The sequence below is a fragment of the Narcine bancroftii genome, chromosome 1, assembly GCF_036971445.1.
Source record: "Narcine bancroftii isolate sNarBan1 chromosome 1, sNarBan1.hap1, whole genome shotgun sequence".
NCBI classification, from domain to species: Eukaryota; Metazoa; Chordata; class Chondrichthyes; order Torpediniformes; family Narcinidae; genus Narcine; species Narcine bancroftii.
Window position 1 is genome coordinate 329,550,253 of NC_091469.1, and position 24,631 is coordinate 329,574,883.

The 24,631-nt window shown below is 40.8% G+C and overlaps 1 protein-coding gene across 2 annotated transcripts in view; it reads left to right on the forward strand.

The window, feature by feature from the left end:
- The window catches only part of LOC138748317 (probable thiopurine S-methyltransferase), a 53,656-nt gene that overhangs the window by 19,414 nt on the left and 9,611 nt on the right, over positions 1 to 24,631 (forward strand). For both annotated transcript variants that reach the window (XM_069908297.1, XM_069908287.1), the window contains exons 3-7: positions 694 to 786; positions 5,572 to 5,704; positions 11,460 to 11,512; positions 15,497 to 15,571; positions 16,724 to 16,809. In XM_069908297.1, coding sequence (XP_069764398.1) covers positions 694 to 786; positions 5,572 to 5,704; positions 11,460 to 11,512; positions 15,497 to 15,571; positions 16,724 to 16,809 — 440 coding nt within the window. The remainder of the gene's footprint in view (positions 1 to 693; positions 787 to 5,571; positions 5,705 to 11,459; positions 11,513 to 15,496; positions 15,572 to 16,723; positions 16,810 to 24,631) is intronic.

Consider the following 24,631-nt stretch of genomic DNA (forward strand, 5'->3'; position numbering starts at 1 on the left):
TAGTTCACGGACAAGTTTCTCTTGTGTCTTGGTGTGAGCTTGCAGGCGCCTCAGATTGAAGAGACTGCCATCCGTGCGGTACCGGATGTAAACAGCGTCTTCATTGTTGGGGTCTTTCATGGCTTGGTTCAGCATCATGCTGAAGAAGATTGAAAAGAGGGTTGGTGCGAGAACACAGCCTTGCTTCACGCCATTGTTAATGGAGAAGGGTTCAGAGAGCTCATTGCTGTATCTGACCCGACCTTGTTGGTTTTCGTGCAGTTGGATAATCATGTTGAGGTATAGGTGTAGAAAATACATTTTTTAGAGATATTTAAGATAAAGTTCCAAAACAAAAGAATTACCGTATTTACTCAGTTCAGGATTAACTGAATGTAGCATTTATTTAAAAAAATCTAGATTGCCATTGGATCACTAAAAATGCTACTTTTCTTTTTTGCTTGGGTTTATTTTCCTCATATGATTTCTCTGAACATTTACAATCCAGCTTTACTTAACTTCCTTCAGATTTGGGATCTTCTGCTAAGTAATTTTTGGCAATTTTTATTGGTCGGTTGTATTAATACACTGAACTCTATCATGTTCTTAATTTGAATAATTTTAAAAATCAGTTTTCAAGCACAATGTCTGATTTTATGATCTGATTTGAAGGCAACTATCAGAGGGTTTTCTTAATGGACTGTATTTTCGTAGATTGCTGAAGAAACACTTGAATACCATTCTAAATGGAAGGAAGCAAATCACCATTTTTGTACCACTGTGTGGAAAATCATGGGATATAAAATGGTGAGTAAATTCCTAATCAAAAGCCACATTTTACCATATTTGGACATTGATGTACAGGTAACAAAACCAAATGTAGTTCCCTGATTGATAGAAGCTGGAAAAATGAAAATGGGTAACAAAGAGATGGCAGAGGAACTAAATGGATATTTTGTGTCACTCTTCACTGTGGAGGACATTATCAATATACCTGATTATTTAAAGGTCTCTCGGAATAGAATTAAGTACAGTCAGGATTTCAAGAGAAAAAGATGAATGGTCTAAAAGTAGATAAATCTCCAGGACCAGATGAGGTGCACCCATGGGTTCTGAAGGAAATGGCCTTAGAGATTGTTGAGGCATTGGAATTGATTTTCCAGAAATCAGTTGACTCAGGCATAGTTCCCAAGGATTGGAAGGTCGCAAATGTAGTTCCACTGTTTAAGAAAGGAGGGAGGCAGAAAAAAGGAAATTATAGGCCTATTCATCTGACTTAGATAGTTGAAAAGATATTGGAATCTCTCCTCAAGAGGAAGGTTATAGAATACTTCGAGGTGCATGGCATGATAGGTCCAAGCCAGCATGGTTTCATGAAGGGAAGATCCTGCCTGATCGACCTAATGGAATTTTTTGAGGAAATCTCAAGAAGGGTAGACAAGGGAGAGGCTGTGGATGTAGTGATTTGCCACATAAGAGGTTGCTAAATAGGATGAGAGCACATGGAATTACCGGAAATATAATAGATTGAGTAGAGCATTGGTTGATAGTCAGGAAGCAAAGGGTGGGAATAAAGGTGTCCTATTCTGGTTGATTGCCTGTTACTAGTGGTGTTCCGCAAGGGTTGATGAGGGGGCCGCTTCTTTTTACTATGTATATTGATGATTTAGATTGTGGATTAAATGGTTTTGTGGCAAAGTTTGTAGATGACACCAAGATAGGTGGTAGAGTATGAAGTGTAGAAGAAATCAAAAGCTTGTAGAGAGTCTTGGACAGCTTAGGAGAATGGGCGAAGAAATGGCAGATGAGATATAATGTTGAAAAATGTTCGGTTGTGCATTTTGGTAGAGGAAATAAATGGTTGGATTATTATTTGGATGGGGAGAAAATTCAAACATCAGAAGTACAAAGGGACTTGCGGGTCCCTTGGATCCTTAAATCTCATGCATGGATAACCTGAAAGTTGATCACCAGGTTGAATTGGCGGTAAAGAGGGCGAATTCTATGTCGGCATTCATTTCAAAGGGGATCATGTATAAGAATAAAGAGGTGAGACCTCATTTGGAGTACTATGTGCAGTTTTGGGCCCCATATCTTGGAAAGGATATGGAAAGGTTGGAGAGGGTACAGAGGAGATTTACCAGAATGATTACAGAAATGAGAAGGCTAACATATGAGGAAAGTTTAGTGGCTCTTGGACTCTATTCATTAGAATATAGAAGAATTTAAGGGGATCTCATAGAAACATTTCGAATAATTAATTGATTGGACAGAGTAGATGTAAATGAGATGTTTTCCCCTCTTGGGTGATTCCAGGACAAGAGGGCACAGTCTTAGAATTAAAAAGTACCAAGTTACAGAGATGAGGAGAAATTTCTTTAGCCAGAGGGTAGTGGATTTGTGGAATTTGTTGCTATATGCACTGTGGAAGTAGGATCATTGGGGGAATTTAAAGGGGAAATTGTTAGGCATCTAATTAGGGTATCATAGGATATGGGAACAAGACTGGAACTTGGAACTAGATGCGAGAACCGTTTAGCTCAAGGTTTCACGGAGAAGACTCGATGGGCCAAATAGACTGCCTCTGGTACTTTTGTGATCTTGTGAGAGAAACTATTGATTTTTGTCAAAAACTGGAAAGTGTAACCAATGTTAAGTAAATTTGTTCTGGAGGCTAAAGTGAGTGGCTCAATAAATTGTGTAAATGAGATCAGAAAACAGCGGATAAAAGCATGAGAACCAGCAGCTAAAAATTTATATACTGAGTGATAAATTGGAACACAAGCAGAATGTAGAATATGGAGGAAGAAATTCAAAAGTGATGATGCCGACCAGTAATGCAGCTGTACTTAGTGGGTAAGTCTTTTGATGTTCAATTTACACTACGTAGAACACATAGGTCCTTTGCTCCATTATATTTTGCCGAGCTATTTAACCTACCCTACAATCTAAACTTTCCCTTCCTCATACCCACAATCCCTCTATTTTTCATGTATCCATGTGTCTGCCTTTTATATATCCCTTTTGTTTTAGCCTTTACCACCATCCTGTCAATGTATTCCAGGCTCCCCTTACAGGTAGTCCGAGACTTATGACCATAATGGGGATCATGTCTTGGAATGGACTTACGTCAGAATTGTGCCCACACGAGTGGAGCACCAAAGTCTAAAAACAAACTTTTAATTATATACATTTTTTCATCCTATATTTGACGATAACAACTTAAAGCTTCCTGAATTTGTGAATTCTGGTCCTTGTTAGTCAGCGTTCTGGTGTCCTGGGGTTGGGCACGGCCATCTAGATTCCTGTCCCATGCGCGAGCCTTCAGTGGGTTCGTGTATTGGAGTTTGATTGACATATGCACGAGAGTTAAGCGCCCTGAGGATTTGAAATCGCATCCTTAACTCTCATGCATGCTTCAACTGAACTTCAATACGCGAACCCACCATGCATGCGCGGTAGGTTCATATATTGGAGTTCAGTTGTTGTATGTGCAAGCCTTTGGTGGGTTCGCGTATTGGAGTTCGGTTGGTGCTTGCGTGAGAGTGAAGCACCCTGACGGTATTGAAATCACATCCTTAACTCTCACGCATGCGCCAACCGAACTCCATTACACAAACCCACCATGCATACACCTACCAAAGACTCGCACATTTGCACAAGAGTGAAAATGGCTGAGTCCAGCCCCAGGACTCCAGAACACTGACTAACAAGGTAAGTACACACATTTTGGCTCTTACATGCCCTGTATCCCTGTTATAATATGTGAAATACAGCATAAACATGTAAATTTTATAATTTTTATAAATATATTTTTAAAAATTCAGTCATATATGCGAATAGTCATAAGTCGCATAGGTCATAAGTCAGGGATTACCTGAACTCACTCTATTTATGGAAAATACACCCCTGACATCTCCCTTAAACTTTCCTCCCCTCACTTTAAATTTTAAATTTAGACGTAAAGCATGATAACAGGCCTTTAGGCTGCCCAATTGACCTACAATTCCTGTATGTTTTTTTTGAATGGTGGAAGGAAACGGGAGGCCTGGGGAAAACCCACACATGCACAAGTAGAACATGCAAACTCCTTTCAGACAGTGCAGGGTTCGAACCCAAGTCCTGATCGCTGGCACTGTAACAGTGTTGCGCTAACTGCCTTGCTAACAGTGCCGTCATAATGTCATGCTCATGTTGTCAAAGAACTTGCTAGTTATTTCTGAATATCTCTAGACATTCAAGATATTTAAAAATAGCTGAAGTGTATTTAAATGTAAAATTGACTAATATAAATTAATTGAGGCATAAATAGAATTTAAAATCAAAAAACTTTTCTGTCCAGGTCAGTCAGAGGAATTTCTTTAGCCAGAGAGTGGTGAATCTGTGGAATTTGCTAACATGCGTGGCCTACTTCTGCTTTTATCTTATGATTCTTATTAAGCAAGGAAGAGAAAGTTTATCATGGGGAGATCGGAATGCAGAATGAAACTGTTAAATGGCAGAGCAGATTTGAAGGTCCAAATGGCTGAACACTTGTCCTGAATTGTAGATGTGTCTCTTGATGGCCAACTTGAACCTTTGTAGTACATTAGGCATAGAATGTTTAATTTAGCTATGTCTTTCTTTTATGTTCCTGTTATGGCAGTATATTAAAGATTACAGATATTAAATGTGCTTGATTACACAAATGGAATATCAAATAAATGGATGAACCTGAGCAAAATTGTTCCAGGCATACTCCTATATTTACCAACATGGTTGTATTTTTAATCAATTATCCAAAGGCAGGGGTGCAATACCAAATTTTTTAGGTGCAGGAGCTCACCAAAAACGGCAACAAGGAGGTGCCAGTGTTGCACCCTGAGGTGCTGGAGCAGCACTACTATGAGCTCCTGCAGTGCTGCACCCCTGTCCAAAGACATTTCACAAGAGCTTGATAAAAACAAAGTCAATTGATGAACATAAGAACAGAAAATACTGGAATCACTTGCAAGGTCCAACCACAGCTGTAAAAAGAGAAATAGTTAATGTACTTATTTCTATTCATGGCCCTATGTTCACTCATTTGGTTTCAACCTCCCAGAAATATTTATTTTATTTCACTCAACATTCCCCTACATTCTCTGTGATTGAAAAATGAATTTGCCTTCTCACACAAAGGCTCTTGGACCAGAAATATTAACTGTTTCTCTTTTCACAGAAAGTTGCCTGACCTAATTATTGACAGCATTTTCAGTTTTTATTTCAGATTTTCAGCATCTACATTTGGTGATTTAACAGCTGTCTTGAGTCAAAAAGTATATAATGAATTATAGATCCCCATTGTAAAATGGAAGTAAGCATTTCTAATCATTCTTTAATTAGACTGAATTGGGAATTATTGATCTTTCTTTCTCAGTAAAATGGATGAACTTGCCACTCATTTCACTGCAGGTTGTAAAAGTTTGCTTCTTGTAAATTGGCTACCTTTTTACCCCAAATAACAGTAATTTCACCTGAACAATAATTTTTTTTGTTGTTTTTGGGACACTAAAGAAATAAAGTTTGATTTTCATAGAATTTATGCTGCTTTATACCTTTCACTGTCTTTAGGTTTCGTGACCAAGGACACAAAGTTGTAGGTGTGGAAGTTTGTAAAATAGCCATTGAAGAATTCTTTACAGAGCAAAATTTGTACTACACTAAGGAGGCTGTACCAGAAATTCCAGGTGCAGAAGTATTTAAGGTTAGGATTACACAATTTTTAGATATTTATTTTTACCAAAAAAAAATTAACATTTGTTTTTTTTCCACAGGGAACTAATTGTATCTGTTTTTAATTTTTAAAAAATAAATAGCTGATCATATCTGCAAGTCAGTGTGAAATTACATTTCAGTTTGTAATAGCCCTGGATTTTGTTGGCAGCTCTAGTTTCCATAATAAGTGCCCCAGAATCAGATGTTATGGGCTGCTGGTTGAGCTCTGACATTGATTTCTTGGCAGCATTTCACTGCAGAAACCTGCTGACGTTACTCAGTTAAGCACCATTGCTCTGTCCACTGCAATAACGGGGACCACCCAGTGGCGAGCCATTTTAATTCCACATCCCCACTTCCCACACCAGCATGTCTGCCTATGGCCTCATGCACTGCCAAATCAAAGCTACCTGCAAATTGAAGAAAAACCCTGGGCACTCTCCAATCAGATGGTATTAACATTGACCTTGAGTTTATGTAAGTTCTCTCTCTATCTCTTTTTACCTTGTCTTTCTCTCTGCCAGTCTCTTCCTGCCCATTTTTCTCTGTCTCCTCCAGCTTCCAACCACCCTTCCTCTCCATTCAGAGAGAAACCCCTCCCCTATCACCTCAGCTTTTTTTCTTCTCTGCCCTCTGATATTTAGCATGTCTCCCTGTTTTTATTTTTTTAAATTTAGATTTAGAACATTGTAACAGGCCTTTGGTCCTACAAGTCTATGCCACCCAATTTACACCCCATTAGCCTACATCCCAGTACATTTTTGAAGGGTGGGAGGAAACAGAGTCCCCAGAGAAAACCCACACAAACACTGGGAGAACGTACAAACTCCTTACAGACAGCACAGAATTCGAATCAAGGTCCAGTCCTGATTGCTGGCACTGTAAAGGTGTTGCTCTAACCGCTGCGCCAACCATGCCATGATTGTGTTGAGAAGAGTATCCGGTTCAGTGGGTTCACACAGAAACAAGTCTGGACACAAGGGTTACAATCACACACAACTTTTATTAACACACATGCACAATTTAAAGAAGAGCATGGGAAAATAGTAATGGGAATAAAACACATACGTGCATAATTTATAGAAGAACGTGGGATACAAACAGGGAGAATGTTAAACGGTACACAATTTCTAATTCATGTAAACAGTGATACAGACATTTCCACACTATAAGCAGGGGCTCTACACACCCTCCCAGACCCCTGATCAGTGGGAGCTCTGCTCTACTACACACTATATGAAGGGTTCTACACACACTTCCAGACCCCTGATCTGTGGGAGGTGTGCCTCCACTGCAAGCATTGCTACTATCGCAATGCTATGAATCAGCCACACCTTACCTGCTACCCTTCCAAGTGACAACCACAGTAGCGACATGGCATGGAGTGGTGTCCGGGGCTCAGACCACAAGGCAGAGAGAGAAAATGTGTTGTGCTCTCTTGTTAAATGCAGGGCTAATCTGTGTGTCCAGCCAATAAGGACGAATAAGTTTCAGATGGGGAGGACATGACCAATACAGGCCATGCTTCCTCCACACACAACAATCCCTTTTTCCCTTCTCTCCTTGCCTCCTTTTTTTTATTTGGCACCCACCTTTTTGATCATACAAAGGGCTCAGAGCCGAAACATTGGTTACCCTTTTCTTATAGATGCTGCATAACCTGCTAAGTTTCTCCAACATTTTTGTGTCTTGCTCTACAATCAAGAGTGTCTGCAGATTTTCCTGCTTAACTGAGATTTCTCAGAATTGACAGTGGACCTCAGATCAAGATCTGTGAATTTACTGCTGTAGAAAAGAACGTCAATGTCATTTTTGACATTATCTGAAACTCATGGAAAATCAAAGTAGATGGTAAAGATGAATGGGAAGTACTAATGTTTGCTTGATTTTTTTCAGCATTGGTTAAAGTTTGTGGCAATGGATACAAGTTTTTAAATGTATTACAGTACTTGACATAATGTGAGGGACAAAGACATTTTTTTCTTTTTGCCCCTGTGCTCCCATGGTTTTAAATTTGTAATCAAACAATTCATATATACACAACAAAAAGTGAATAAAATGAAATCAGATTTATCAGATCAATGTTTTAGGTGTGGTGAAGAGATAGGAATTTTCTTGCATTGAACTTGGTCATTTCCCAAGGTAAAGCATTTTTGGGTGGATTTAGGGAATTTCCTAGAACAGGCATTGCATTTCTATTGGGAAATATAGAAGGGATAAGACCCAAGATGAAATTATCAATATACGAAATGAAATTTGTTGAAATGGCATTAGCAGAGGCAAAAAAGTATATGGCAGTGACCCAGAAATCAGATTCACATTTGGGTATGGGAAGATGGAATGCAGGAATTCAGTGTATAAGTTGAGTTGTGAAACCCTAAAAAAAATTCTCAAAAAAGGTTGGAGTTGACTTGTATGCTGGATATACTTTTGAGACCTTAAATTCAACAAAAAAAAACAGATTGATGTCAATTTGGCGTTTTAGTCAATGCTGGAAGCACCTCCCTTCTGCCGGTGCTGCTGCTCCCTGACACCTCCCCACTGCTGGGTGCCACCATAACTGCTCCTACCTGGGACCCTGAGGTCACCAACACCACTCCTGCCTGGTAGGCCAACGTTCCTGATCCCGCTAGGAGCACAATTTTGCCTCTCCAGCTCCATTGGTCATTGCCATTGCTGCATGGTAGGCCAAGGTTTTTTTTTTACTTAATTTACAGCTTTGTGATTGGGATGTTTTTAAAAAAATTTTGGGTTGTTCCTGGGAGGCCCAGACAGCCTGAAAAATGGGAGTTGATTTATACGCTGGATATATATAAAACCATTAAAATGAGGCTAAAAAGGGCAGTCTGCTGGTTGACTTATACGGTATATACAATTTGAGAAATAAATATGGTATTTTTTTTGCAAATTTGGAGCCAGTATATGCAAATTTTAAGTATAAATATGTAGTCTTGTTCTTCTAGCCTCTTGAGACCTGTGTTAATCCTCTTCCCTAAATTGATCACATAAACCTTGCTGGAGTCCTGTGTGTTGGAAAGCAATCCGTGAAGATATCTTTTTTTTCCTTTTCCTTTATTTAATATTACTATATATTTATATAATTTTTTTGAGGGAGGGGGGTCTAGGGAAGGAGAGTATGAGAGGGGAGGGAGGGTTTTATGACCATGTTATGATTGAAATTTTCTTAAATGTAAACATATACTGTTTTGTATAATTGTTTATTAATTACATGTATGGAAAATTTTTAGATAAAATCAATTCACGTGATTAAAGAGCACACATCAAATTTTATTAAATGTCATTGTGTACATTTTGTTTTGACCATGAAGAAATTAGCATAGTCCCCTCATTTCAGGGCACTGCAATATTTGGGACATAGCAATGTTATATCTATTAATGTAGTCATATCCCTTGCATGCAACTTGCCTGCTTGAAGAGTGTGATTCATAGACATGCTGAGTACCTTCTCTGATTGATGCTCTGCCTGGTCTCTACTGCAGCCATCTACAACTTTTGGGTGTTTTGGGCATTTGTTCCCTTAAGTTTTCTCTTCAGCATATGGAAGGCATTCTCAATTGGATTTAGATCGGGTGACTGACTTGGCCATTCAAGAATTCTCCAGTTTTTAACTTTGAAAAACTCCTTTGTTGCTTTCGCAGTATGTTTGGGATCATTGTCTTGCAGTAGGATGAAGCGCTGTCGAAAGAGTTGAGGTATTTGCTTGAATGAGCAGATATTTCTTTCTATACATCTCAGAATTCATTTTACTACTGCCATCAGAAGTTACCTCATCAGTGGAGATAAGTGCAGCAGTATCTGTGGCAGCCATACATGCCCAGGCCATAACACCCACGCCACCATATTTTACAAATAAGGTGGTATGCTTTGGTTCTTCCACAGTTCCTTTTCGCCTCCATGCTTTGCTGTTGCCATCACTCTGATACAGGTTAATCTTGGTCTCATCTGTCCGCAAGATGTTCTTCCAGAATTCTGCAGGCTCTTTCTAATACTTCTTGGCAAACTGTAATCTAGCCATTCTGTTCCCGTGGCTAACTTGTGATTTATATCTTGCATTGTAGCCTCTGTATTTATGTTCATGAAGTCTTCTGCGGACAGTAGTCATTGACACATCACATCTGCCTCCTGAAGTGTGTTTCTAATCTGTGGACAGGTGTTTGGGATTTTTCTTCAGTATGATGAAAATTCTCTCAGCAGCAGTGGAGGTCTTCTTTGGCCTACCAGTCACTTTGTGATTATTGAGTTCACCAGTACACTCTTTCTTCTTAATGATGTTCCAAACAGTTGATTTTGGTCATCCTCAGGTTTGGGTGATGTCTCTTACTGTTCTATTTTTGATTTTCAACCTCATAATGGCTTCTTTGGGATAATTCTAATCCTCATGTTGAAAAATGGCAACTACAGTCTCCAAAGGTGATCAAAAGCTTAGAAGCAAGCCAAGCTCTCTTATATCTGCACCAACTAAGCAATTAAACATACCTGAGTACTCACAGACACCTGTGAAGCCAAATGTCCCAAACATTATGGTGCCCTGAAATGGGGGAACTATGTATAAAAATGCTGTAATTTCTACATGCTCAATCCAAAATGTGTACAAATAACATTTAATATAATCTGGAATGTGCACTTTAATCACATGTGAATTGTTTAATTACAAATTTAAAACTCTGGAACACAGGGGCAAATAAAGGTGTCTTTGTCCCAAACATTATGAAGGGCACTGTATGTCAGATACAGATGCAGTATTTCTAAGGTTGCCTTGCAATATGTCAAGTTGATTTTTATTTTGATCCATTTCTCCATTTTCCAACTGAGGCTGCTAAATTGTTGGATTTCACTTTTTTCTAGATATAAAATTCAACATTTTTACCATTTTGGTTGAATCAAATATTTTAATAGAACAGCTAAATTTATGTAAAATGCCATGTTTCCAATTGTTTAAGAGAAATAAGTAACTAAACTATGTATCTTTGTATATAAATAATTTATTTTATTGTATTTCTATTTCCATTCCACTTTATTCTTATTTTAGTCTAGCACATTTGTTTTAACTTTCAGGATTTTCTGACAAATCTAAAATTTATTGCAATAATGTGCAGATTTTGTAGCAGGGTGTATGTGATATTGCTGGATTACAATTCATAACCTTTTGGGATCAGTTTACCACAGACACTGTTTCTGTGATGAGATTGAATTTTACAACATCCACAGCTAAAAGTATAAACTCTGAGATGAGTAGCAAAATACTAAAACTATATGACATAACATCAGCATTTGAAACTTTTTCATTCCACCAAAATAATTTAGTTCTAAAAGGATTTATTAACTTGCAGTTTTTGATGTTGATGATCAGTACAATACTGAAATTATATTTTTGTATGGTTTAACATTTAAATGTCTAGTGTTTCAAGGAAATCTGTCTCGAGACACATTTTTCCAGTTTTAAATGGCCCAGTTACAGCATTTGAAACAACTCTTCCCATAGGAGTGCCTCACCTGGGTAGGAAATAGTTGAAGGAACTGGAGAAAATTGAACAATTGAAGCCTTGTCGGGCCATATCTTTAATTATTTTAGTCAGTGGAGGTCATTATTTCAAACATAGAAATGTACATGCTTACTAATCTGACCAAAAATGCAATTATATTGGAAATGCAACAGGGATGAAGAGAAAGAACAATTTTAAAATTTAACCTCTTTCTGAAAAAAAATTGATTTTTATTTCCAGAGCGCTGATGGACACATTTCCTTGTATAATTGTGATGTGTTTGATTTCTCAAGGTGAGGACTAAATTGATTAATTGAGTGGTACAGCAGAGATAACCTCTTCAATTCACCATGCCCATCCTCATCATTTTGCACACCTACATCAATCCCATTTTCCTGTGTTAGGGTCTATGGCTTGCATTTCAGGTATTTGTCTCTTAAGGTGGTTATATCGGATTCCACAAACTCCTTTAGTAGAAATCAACTGTTCCCTGCATTTTTTAAAAAACAACTTTCCCTTGAATCACCTTTGGAACTCCTTTCTCTACCTTAAGTCTGCCATTTTGATATTCCTGACATGGGAAAAAGATTCTGACTCTGTGCTTTATACAGAGGACTCTCCTTGGCTCCAGAGAGTTCAAGTCCAGGCTATCCAATATTTCCCCATATTTAAGTCTTCCAGTCCAGGCAAAAGAAATTCTGTTGCATTCCCTCCAGTGCAATCACATTCTCCTGAATATGGAAACTGGAACTGCATACAGTAATCCAAGTACAGCTAACTAGCATTTTGCAAAGTTGCAATATAGAGACCCAATTCTTCCATGTCTTGACTCATGAAGACATGTTTTCCTCATCACCCTAACAACTGTGTTGCGACTCTCAACAAACTGTGGACTTGGACCTCTCGCTCTCTACAACATTTCTTCATGCTCTACCATTTATTGTAGATGTCCTTCCCTGACTTGATTTCCCAAAATGCATCACCTTGCATTTGTCAGGATTAAATTCCATTTGCCAACATTGTATCCAATTTTCCATCATGTTTACAAACACACATAAGTTCTTCTCATTTCCTTTAAAATTGTTTCTATATGGGCTTGGAATACACTAATTATATTATTGGAATGAAGATTGCAATGATCATTTGCTTATTAGTGTAAACACTGCAAAACATTGTCTTTCACACAAATGTTCCCCCCCAAAAACATTATCAAATCATATTGCCAAAAAAGAAACAACACAAGTCCTGAAAAAAACGAACAGGCCTGCAAGATCATGAATGACATAACACTTCAGTTTCCAGCACTGATTCTTTTAATGTCTCAAAATGTTCATTGTCTGTTTTAAACTCTCACAATAGCCTTTTTCAGGTGCATTTTCTGCTAAGAATGCGCCTGAAGAAGCAGAAACGGCCCTTTAAATGACAGTTCAGGTGGCAGCGTTGAAAGCGTGGCACTGACCACTTGAAAGGTCAGCTGTGCCGGGATACGCAACTGAGCACATTCCGGCTCCTGTCTCTTGGGCTGTCAATTCAGGATGGCTGGCTTTCAGCTGGGACAGCCAGCGTGGGCTATCAGCGCAGGGACATCCCGCGCGGGACATCCCCACACTGATGCTGCTGCCTCACTCTCTCCCCACTCACGGGACTGGAGTGGCCGGCGAGGGAGGAGGTTGGAGCGGCTGGTGGGTGAGTATGGGAGCTCGAGCGGCCGGTGGGGAAGTATGGGGGCTGGAGCACTGGCAGAGGAGGAGGCTGGAGCACCAGCGGGTGAGTACGGGGACTGGAGCACTGGCAGAGGAGGAGGCTGGAGCGGCTGGCAGGTGAGTATGGGAGCTGGAGCAGCCGGCGGGTGAGTATGGGGTCTGGAGCACCGGCAGAGGAGGAGGCTGGTGCACCGGCGGTTAAGTACAGGGGCTGGAGTGACTGGCGGGGGAGAAGGAGGGACTCGTCAGGTACCGGCATTGTTTCGGCCAGCCCCCTTCTCCCCTGCCGGCCGCTCCAGCCCCCTTCTCCCCACTCCTGAAATCAGACTCGACAGTGTGGGGACTGATTTCGTGAGTGGGGAGAGATTGGGGCAGCAGGATCAGTGTGGGGATGTAGAGATGGTGGGGACAGCCAGCCTTGGATAACTAAAGAAATCAAGGAAGGCATCAAACTAAAAGCTCATGCATACAAATTTGCCAAGAGCAGTGGGAAACTAAAGGATTGGGAAAACTTGAAACTAAGAACCACAAAGTGGGCAATAAAGAAAGGGAAAGTAGACTATGAGAAAAGATTAGCACAAAATATAAAAACAGTGTTTGTTTTTTTAAACTATATAAAGCACAAAAGGGGTAAAGTGAAGGTTTGACTCTTGGAGGATGAGAAGGGGGAATTGATATTGGATAATGAGGAATTGGCTGAGGCTATGAAAAACTATTTTGTGTCGGTATTCACGGTGGAGGACATGTCGAACATGCCAAAGACAAATGTTATGGATGTGATGGGAGGTGAGGGCCTGGATGTAATAGCTATCACTAAAGAGGTCATACTCAGAAAATTTAAGGGCCTAAAGATAGATAAGTGCATTGGTCCTGATGCAATGCATCCCAGGGTACTGAAAGAAATGGCAGAAGTTATAGTCGAGGCTTTGGAGATAATTTACCAAAATTCTCTGGACTTTGGGCAGGTCCCAGTGGATTGGAAGACGGCTAATGTCACATCACTATTCAAAAGGGAATGTAGGTAAAAGGCAGGAAACTATAGGCCAGTTAGTTTAACATCTGTAGTTGGGAAAATGCTTGAAACTATTGTTGAAAAAGAAATAGCAAGGCATCTGGAGCAAAATGGATCCAACAGGCAGATGCAGCATGGTTTCAGCAAAAGTAGGTCCTGTTTGACAAATTTACTGGAGTTCTTTGAAGATATAACAAGAGCAGTAGATAGAGGGGACCAGGTGGAAGTTGTTTACTTGGTTTCCAAAAGGCATTCAATAAGGTCCCAAATAAAAGAGGTATAAAGGTAAGGATGCATGGAGTTGGGGGTGATGTATTACCATGGATAAAGAATTGGTTAACCAATAGAAAGCAGAGTGTTGGTGTACAGGAGTGTTTGGTTGGCAATTGTTGGTGAGTAGTGTGCCGCAGAGGTTGGTGCTGGGCCATACATAAACAGTCTGGAAGAGGGGATGGTGCAGTGTATCTAAGTTTGCTGATGAAACTAAATTGAGTGGAAAAGCAAATTGCAGAGGATATGGAGAGTGCAGAGAGATATAGATAGGTTAAGTGAGTGGGCAAAGGTCTGGCAGGTGCAGTACAATGTTGGCAACTATGAGGTTATCCAGTGTGGAAGGAAAAATGGAAGATCAGATTATTATTTAAATGGCACAGAAGGATTTGGGAGTACTTGTGTATGAATCACAAATGGTTGGTTTGCATGTGCAGTTGGCTATAAAGAAGGCAAATGAAATGTTGGCCTTCATTGCTGGAGGGATTGTATTTAAGTGGAGAGAGGTTATGCTGCAACTGTACAAGGCACTGATGAGACCACATCTGGAGTACTGCGTGCAGTTCTGGTCTCCTTATTTGAGGAAAGATGTACTAGCTTTGGAGGTGTTGCAGAGGAGATTTACCAGGTTGATTCCAGGGATGAAGGGGTAGCCTATAAGGAGAGATTGAGTCATCTGGGACTGAACTCACTGGAATTTAGAAGAATGAGAGAGGATCTTATAGAAACATAAAATTATGAAAGACATCGATATGATAGAGGTAGGTAAGTTGTTTACATTAGTAGGGGAGACCAGAATAAGGGGACGTAGCTTCATGTTTCAGGGTAGTAGATTTAGGATGGAGATAAGGAGGGACTGCTTTTCCAGAGGGTGGTGAATCTGGAATTTGCTTCCCATTGAAGCAGTGGAGGCTACATCAGTAAATATAAGACAAGGTTGGATAATTTTTACATTGTAGGGAAATTAAGGGACATGGGGAAAAGTCAGTTAGATGGAGAGGAGCCTATCATCAGATCAGCGATGAACACATTGAATGGAGGAGCAGGCTTGACAGGCCTATTTGTGGTATATTTGTGCTTTCAAAACATGAATTTTACTTGTTCATTCCATATATAATGCAGTTCATGATAGATATTTACAGAATTTTCTGTTTTTATTTCAAATTAATGTCACAAGCATTTATTATTTTTGCAAACTCACATAGTGACTTTATTTTGTTATTGTCATAATTGCCTGATTACTCAGTTTCAACATTGTTAATTAATTGTGTATTTTTGTTTTTGATGAATAGTTTGATTGCTGGAAAGTTTGATGGGATCTGGGACAGTAATTCTCTGATTGCTATCAACCCACCTGACAGATGTCGGTGAGTAGTTTTTTTTGCAATCAGAAATTAGCACTTTATCTTTAAGATGAAGCACAAAACACACTCTCTCTCTCTCTCTCTCTCTCTCTCTCTCTCTCAAATAAATATAGATCAATATTATATGAATTACATTATTCTATGTAATATCTCTTAGTAACCTGAATTTCAGAATGAATTGACTGGACATGTCACAAAATTGTTTTTCTTTTTTTTTGCAGCATCCCAGTGCAAACATTTACATAGATAAACTACCATACAAAATAATTTTTAAAAAATGAAAGAGAAAGGCAAAGTAAGGCAGTGTCTGTGGTTCATTGTTTATTTAGGAATCTGATGGCAGAGGGAAAGAAGCTGTCCTTGTGCCACTGAGTGTTTGTTTTCAGGCTCCTATATCTTTTTCCCGATGGCAGCAATGAGAAAAGGGCATGGCCTGGGTGGTGATAATGTCCTTGAGGATGAAAGCTGCTTTCTTAAGACACCACCTCTTGAAGATGTCTTAACTCTTGAAGTTCAGCTCTTTCTCTGAATCAGCTTCACTGCCCAAACGCAATTGTAATTTTATTTCCCTTTGAATATTTCATTACAATCAAGAAGACAAATGTCTGTTTGATTTAAATCCTGATATTTGGAACCTTTATTAAAATCAGATTATTGAAAGCTACATCATGGTCTTAGTTGTGCGATTAGTATTATAATATGAAAAATGTTGTTGACCAATTTGGTATAATTCTCCTCTTCAAATGATTACTGAATATTATAGTCTACCTCTGAAGACAGATGGGACCTTAGTTTAACATCTCTTCCTGAAATTGGTACCTTTCACAGTTGGGCACTTTCAACCTGGTTAAAGTTCCCTTTCTTGCCCAGCAGAATCAACTGGGCCAGCCTTTCAAAACATGGGGGTTGTAGGTTAATTGGGTTATTTAACCATCAGTGCCAGAAGGGCCTGTTGCTGTGATATATATCTAAGTGCGAAAAATTAGAAAAGTATTCAAATTAAAAGTGTATGAAATGGTATGGTTATAGAAAAAGGGCTTCAAATGATGAAAGAAAATCAAATATTAAAGTAAATCTAAAAGTGAATAAGAACTGTGAATAAGGAAAACCGTTTTCTCAATGAAGTTACAATACTACTTTCAAAAATTGCTTTAGTTATGTCAAGCTTATGACCTCACTTATGGCTGAAGGATGTTGCTATCTGCTAGATTCTTACACATTCAATGAAAACCTAATAACTGGTAAGAATTTTATTGCCTTTGTTCAAGATAAGTTTTAAGATGTGAAAAATAATAAGCATTTGTATAAATTACAATTTTTTTTGTCGTATGTTAAGGCCACTTGATCAAATTTAAAAACATAAAATAAAATTCTTTTGTGGATTTTGATGTTTAACAGCAAATTTTTGGGGCTCTTGAATATTCCTCCTGTTAATACACCTACAAACTTTTCATTCACCTTTTAAGATGGTACTCTGACAGAGTATTTAGAGGTGGTTTGGGAGGAATTGTTAGAGAGGTTGCACACAAACATTTTAAAACACAGAATCTTTGCAGGATTTTTGCTGAATGTTTTTTGCAGAAAGCAACAAAGTTGTAGAATACAGCTTGCCTGGGAGAACATGTGATCTTTGCAGGGAAAGGAGAAGAGTTTTGCTCTCAGAGAGGGAGGGAGTGAAACAGAGAGGAGAGACACAGAAATCAGTTCCAGAAGGACAAAGCTGGCAAACTTTGGAAGGCTCCCTGGTCAAAGGAGAAGGCAGGCGGTCTGAAAGATGACCTGAAAGAAAGAGGATCATCTGAAGAACCCTGAAGGGGGCAAGTTACTTTAATGGGGCAACTGGAATATTCCAAGTGTGGCCAAACCTAAGATTGAGAAGGAATCAGTTGCAGATGTCCTGGAAAAGGAATCTCTGATGACCAACAAGAACCCTCCTGAGTGTTAATAATTTGCCTGTTAAGCACCAAAGATTTGTCTACTTTGTTAATGCTAACTTCTGTGCACAGTATAAGAATTGCCTGCAACCAGTGAGATTGGACTGTGAGCCAAAGAACTTTTCTAATCTTAAATACACATTACACACACCTGCACATAGCATTAGAGGGGGGATTAAGTAGGTTAGGTAGGTTAAGTAAGTAGGCTAAGTAATAAGTTAAAGTTTAATTCTGTTTTGTTCAAATATAATTAAAAACTACTTTTGTTTAAGTAACCCTGTGTTACCCTCTGGACTCCATAAAAGTACTCCAAAGGTCGGGCCCTTCAGCCCATGTGGCTGCCACAAACATGATGCCCAAGTTAAGCTAAAATTCTGCTGCTTGTACAGGATGCACATTCCTGTATCCCAGCATATTCCTGCATCTAGAAACTTAATGCGACTATTGTACCTGTATTATATCTGCTTCCTCTCTACTCTTGGCTGCTCATTCTGGCACTCTCTACTCTCTGTGTTTATGCTTTTTTAAAAAAAAACCTGCCCAGCACATCTCCTTTAACACTACCTTCAAACTTAAAATTTTGATCTCTAGTCTAGGACATTTTTATCCTGGGGAAAAAAATTCTGACCGTCTACCTGATAAATGCTCCTCTTCATTTTAGAAACTTGTATCAGGTCACCTTTCAGCGCTCCAGAGGAAACAACCCAAATTAATCTAAACTCTCCCTCTGGTTCATAAATCCAGACAACATCCTGGTAAATCTCCTCTGTACCCTTTTCCAAACCCTCCACACCCTTACTTTAATGGGGCAACTGGAATATTCCAAGTGTGGCCAAACCTAAGATTTATATAGCTTCAACATGCTTTCCTTTCTTTTATCATGAATGTTCCTTTATATAAAGGAAAACATACCATACTTCTTTAACATCCTATGTACTTGCATGGCCATTTTCAAAGAGCTGTGAATTGAACCCCCAGATCCCTCTGTACATCAATGTTTGTAAGTGTCCTGCCATTAACTATTCATATTCCCTTTTCATTTGAACTAACACTTGAATAGATTAAACTTCATTTTTTTAAATGCAAGTATATCTGTAACTGATCAACATCCTTTTGTTTTCATTGATAGCCTTCTACACTGTCGGTGTCTTCTGCAAACATAGTAAGCACCCATCTACTTTTGCATCCAAGTCATTTAAGTACTTCACAAACAACAGGTGTCACAACACCAATCCCTGGAGAACACATTTCGCATGGGCCTCTAGCTAGAATAACATCCTTACACCATTTCTTCTGTTTTCAATGGACCAGCTAGTTCAGTAGCCATTCTTTCAATTCACTGTGGATTCCATGCATTTGTACCTTCTGGAACAGCCTACCAAGCAGGACCTTGGCAAATGTCTTACTAATGATGTCAACATCCACTACCCTACCCTCATCAAACCAGTTTTGTCACCTTGGAGCGGCCACTACGGAGTAAGGACGTGTCCACACAGTGTGAGGGTGAACCAAAGAGTGAGTTTATTGATTTGAATCCGCCGCGTCTCTGTGCTGGCCTGCCCACTTCCGGTGACGTACCCGCTGGCTTCCAGAAGTGACGTCACTGTGTCGTGGTGCCATTCCGGCCAGTGGGGCGCTATGTGGAAGTGAAGGGCAGCTTAACCCGTACGTGTTGCTGGACACAAGCTCCTCAGCAGTGAAGGGGAGCCTGGGCCATCTTCAACCGGCTGTGCGTTACAGCGATTCGGCCCATTTACTCAGCCCGCTACACCACCCCAACTCCCACCCCAGAATTGCCACTGCTTTTTGAGTGGTCTGACTTGCAATCTCTGGGCAGTCTACCTCTGTGTCTGACCCAGGGGTCCGGGGCCAGCAGTTCAGAGTCCAAGTGGGCAACTTTGAGGTAGTCGACTGAATCTGTCCTATTGGCCACCAATGTCGATTGTGAAAACAACGTGGTCCCTTTGTACGGGCACTGTGGGAGGTGACCCTTGCTATCCTCTGCGTACAAAAAAGTAGTGAATGGACTGCAGATCCACTGGGACATAGGTGGGTGGTGAGCCATGTCTGGATGGTGGCGGTGGTGCTTGTTTGCCCATCTGTTCTCTCAGCCTGTGAAGGACATCTAATGTGCTGGTCTGTGGCCCAGGGGTGTTGAAGTGTCGATCCCCTGGAATGGAGAGCGGTGCAATGTATACCATCTCTGCGGATGATGCTGGTAGGTCCTCCTTTGGTGCTATGCAGATTCCGAGCAGTACCCACGGGAGCTTGTCCTTCCAGTTCAGGCCAGTCAGTTGGGCTTTCAACGTGGCCTTCAGGTGGTGATGGAATAGTTCGACCAATCCATTTGACTGGGGATGGAAGGCTGAAGTATGGTTGACCTGGCTGCCGCAAAATTTCACCAGGTTGGACCAGAGGGAGGTGGTGAACTGTGCCCATTGGTCCGATGTAATATGTGTCAGGACTTCAAACCTTGCAACCCAGATGGCAAGGAAAGCCCAGGCACACGTCTCTATGTTGCACGCAGCCATGGGTACCGCCTCTGGCCAGCGGGTGAATCTCTTGATGGTCATAAACAGAGACCTCATACCTTGGCACACTGGGAAGGGGCTGACGATGTCGACGTGAACGTGTTTGAACGTGCGTTGCGCTGACTCGAATGTCTGCAGGGGGGCTTTGGTGTGTCGCTGCACCATGGCCCATTGGCACTTTACGCAGGTTCAAGCCCACAGGGTGGAGTCCACGCCATATGAACTTGTCCGAGAGCAAGCGGACCGTGGATTTTATGGAGGGGTGAAACAAACTGTGGATCTGGTTGAAAGGCTAATCTCCGCGCCAGTGTTGACGAGGATATCCCTCTGTTCTCTGGTCTCAGTGCCACTATCGGCAGCTGGCTTGCCCTTTTCCCGCTGCCGTGTTGGCTTTGGCGGTGGGGTATGAGCATGGGGAGATGCACTGCCGGGCATTCTTGTCCCATCAGCGGTGTTCTTCACCGCACACCCTTCACGTTGTTGCTGGGCTGCAGCTACCACTGGTGTTGTGGGTTGGGGGGGGCTGGTGGCGCCGATCATGTAGACTGGCTACACATGGAGGGAGCTCTGCTGTGGCATGCGTAACAGCCTGTCTGCTTCCTTGGTTATGAGGTGCGGGGCGCTGAACTCCATATCTGAGACTGCTGAGGCTACGTGCACTAGTGGTTTCAAGAGGAACGGGGCCTCGAACAGGCCCGACTGCCAGGGCCACCATCTCATGCAAGTTCGGAGGGATTTCTGTTGCCCAAGCCCCGCATGTTGAGGATGAGATGGCACACTCTTGCTGGCTGAGCTCAAGGGAGTCAAGGAGAAAACGTCGAAACTGCTCGTATTTGGGGTCCATAGGTGGGTTTTCTATGAAGGATCTTACTTTTGCAGCTGTGGCAGTGTCCAGGGCGCTGACAATGTGCCAGAACATGGTGCCCTCTGAAATAATTTCCCTAATGTGGAACTGGGACTTAACCTACTGCAACCAGTTCCTGGGCTAGTTTGCCCAGAAGGGCAGTAGATGCACGCCCACTGTATTGGTAGCCGGCGCTGCAACTGTGGGTGTAGCTGGTTGTTGCATCCTGTTGCATTCGATTGTTGGTTCCAAAAAAACATTGGAACCATCAGGGTCACCACTGTAGCAGCTGCTGTGGCAGCGCCACGGAGTAAGGACACGTCCACATGGTGTGAGGGTGAATAAAAGAGTTAATTTATTGGTTTGAATCCAGCACGTCTCAATGCTGGCCCACCCACTTCAAGTGACGTACCAGCTGATTTCCAGAAGTGTCGTCACTGCCGTTATCAGCACAGAGGACCCCAAATCCCAACATCAACAGAAATTCACCAAGACAAATGGTTACTTAAATATAAGTTGCTTTTAATTATCTTTAAACATGAAAACAGGATCAAATTCTAACTTATTACTATTAACTTACTTACCCTAACTTAACCCCATTCTAATTTGAAGCGCACATGTATGTAATTTGTGCGTAAGTTTAGAGAAGTTCTTTGATTCACAGTCCAATCTCACTTCTCACTCCTCCAAGTTCACTGGTTGAAGGCAATTCTTATACTGTGTGCAAAATTTAACATTTATGAAGGTCACCAGGCTTTGGTGCTTGAAAGGTAAATGGTTACCACTCAGGAAGGTTCTTGTCGGTTTTCAGAGAGAGATTTGTTGTTTGCTGGTCACAAACTGATCCTTTCTAATCAGCCACATCAGTGTCTTGCCAAAGAAACTTGCCCCATCACAGTTTTCCAGATGATAACCTCTTTCTTTCAGATCACCACAGAGTTCCTTTTTGTTTCTTTTATTTCAAGTGAAAAATTAGGCAGCCAGTCCTCTCCTCTTGTATGGACCACAAGGGCTTTGACCAGGCTGAACTAAGCTCTCACAACCTGTCTTCAAAATGGGGGTTTTCCACAAGCTTGCCAGCTTGTCCTGTTCCAGTCCCAGCTGCTGCTGCTGAACTAAATTTTTTTTCTCTCTCTCTGAGAACACCTGTTTGACTCTCTCTGCTTGCAAAACCACATGACCCCCCCCTTAGAACTGCAAGCAGCACTCAGACAGTCAGCGGCTCCGAACATAATCCTCCAAGTTCTTTCAACTGTTGCTTTTCTGAGTGAAGTCCCTTGGACACTCTTCAAAGTTTTTACAAAGGCTCTTGGATCCGGCCTCTCTGGCTTGAGCAGAACTCCAGTATTTTAAATGAGATCTGTTTTGAAATATTTATATGTGACTACATTTAAAAACCTGCTCCAATTTATCTCTTTTAAAAAAAATCTATTTACAAGGTAAAACACAACATATTCTGTCACACAGTGTCGTGGTGTTGCTCTCCGTCCGGCGAGACACCACGCAGAAGTGGAGGGCGGCTTAGTCCATATATGTTGCTGGGTCCGGGCTTCTTCTCAGCAGTTATGGAGAGCCCACGCCATCTTGGACTGGCAGCGTGTTGCGGTGATTCGGCCCATTTACTCGCACAGCTGCTACATCCTCTGCAAAAATTCATGATTGTAAGACGAGTCCTGCCCTGCTCAAAACCATGCTGACCATCCTTAATCTGACTGCCTTTCAAAATGTTCATAAATCATATCCCAAGATCTCCTCACCAATAGTTTCCCTGCTAATGATGTGAGGTTCATTGGCGTATAATTTTTTGGGTTATCCCCATTTCTGTTCTTGAATAAAGGAACAACACTGGCTACTCTTCAGTCCTCTGCAGCCTTGCTTATAACTAGTGGGGATACAAAGATCTTTGTTACTTGCAATCCCCTCACTTCCCTCTTTAAATTCTATCAGGCCTTGGGAATTTCCCCACCTCAATGCTCTTCAAAAGACCAACACCATCTCTTTCTGAATCTCAAAATCCCCTAACAAGTTATCATTCTCTACTCTCTGCTCCCTATCACTAATCTTGTCTATATCTTTGATTCAAAGTACTCATTTAGTACTTTGCTAGCTTCCTCTGACTTAGCATAAATTCCTTTATTTCCCCTTGAATGGTCTTATCTTTTCCCTAGTAGTCATCCTCTTATTTTTAATGCCTTGGGTTTCCCTTTAATCTTGTTTACCAAGCACATTTCATGGTTCCTTTTGGCTTGCTTGAGCGCTTTTCTGCAATTCGGATATTCCTCCAGGGCCCTGTAGAATTTTAGCTTAATAAACTTTACATAGGTTTCCTTTATCTTCATGATCAAATTCCTCACCTCTCTTGCCATCCATAGTTATCTTACCATCCCTATCCTTCATCCAGATTAGATGGTAATTAACAACTCCCACATGTCATTTGTAGATTTTCCCAATAACAACTAGTTCCAATTAACTCCATCCAGCTCCTGTCGATTTTGCCCGCTCCCAATTTAATATTTTCCCATGGTGTCCAAGCTCACCCTTGTATCTGTCTTGAAACTCAAGGAATTGTGATCATTATTCCCAAAATGCTCTGCTTCTAAAACTCAACATCTGGCTAGGCTCATTTCCCAGAACAAGGTCTATTATGACCCCTTCCTTGGTTGGATGACCTACATGCTAATTCAAGAAACCTTCCTGAATGCACAATAAATTCTACCTCAAGCCCCTAACACGAGAATCATACAACACTAAAGCACAGAAAACAGGCCATTTGGCCTTTCTAGTCTGTGCTGACCACTAATCAATCTGTTAGTCCCATTGACCTGCTCCGTAACCCTCAGACCTCTTACATCCATGTATCTATCCAATTTATTCTTAAAACTTAAGATCAAGCCTGCATTCACCACATCAGATGATAGTTCATTCCACACTCCCACCAGTTCTGAGTGAAGAACTTTCCCCTAATGTTTCCCCTAAACCTTTTCCCTTTTATCTTAAAACTATGACCTTTCATATTTATCTTCCCTAATCTAAGTAGAAAAAGCCTACTCGCATCCACTCTGTCTATACCTCTTATAATCTTAAAAACCTCTATAAAATCTCTCTTCATTCTTCTTCAAGGAATAAAGTCCTAACCTGTTAATCTCTCTCTGTAGCTCAACTCCTGAAGTCCCAGCAACATCCCAGTAAATCATCTTCTACACTCTTTCAATCTTACTGATATCCTTCCGGTAGTTAGGCAACCAGAACTGCAAACAATATTTCAAAATTTAGCCTCACCAATGTCTTAAACAACTTCAACATAACATCCCAACTCCTATATTCAATTCAATAAAGGCTAAGATGCCAAAAGCTTTCTTTACAACCTTGTCCACCTGTGACACTACCTTCAAGGAACAGTTTATCTGTATTCCCAGATTTCATTGCTCCTCCACACTCCTCAATTCCCTACCATTTACTGTGTATGTCCTACCTTGGTTTGTCCTTCCAAAATGCAACGTACTCCATCAGCCATTTTTTGGCCCATTCTCCTAGTTGGTCCAAATCCCTCAGCAAGCTTTGTAAATTTTCTTTGCTGTCCACAATGGCTCTTAGTGTTATCAGCAAATTTGCTGATCCAGTTTACCACATTATCATCCAGATCAGTGATATAGACAACAAAAAACAATAGTCCAGACACAGACCCCTGAGGCACACCACTGGTCACAGGCCTCCATTCTGAGAAGCAGCAATCCATTACCATCCTTTATTTTCT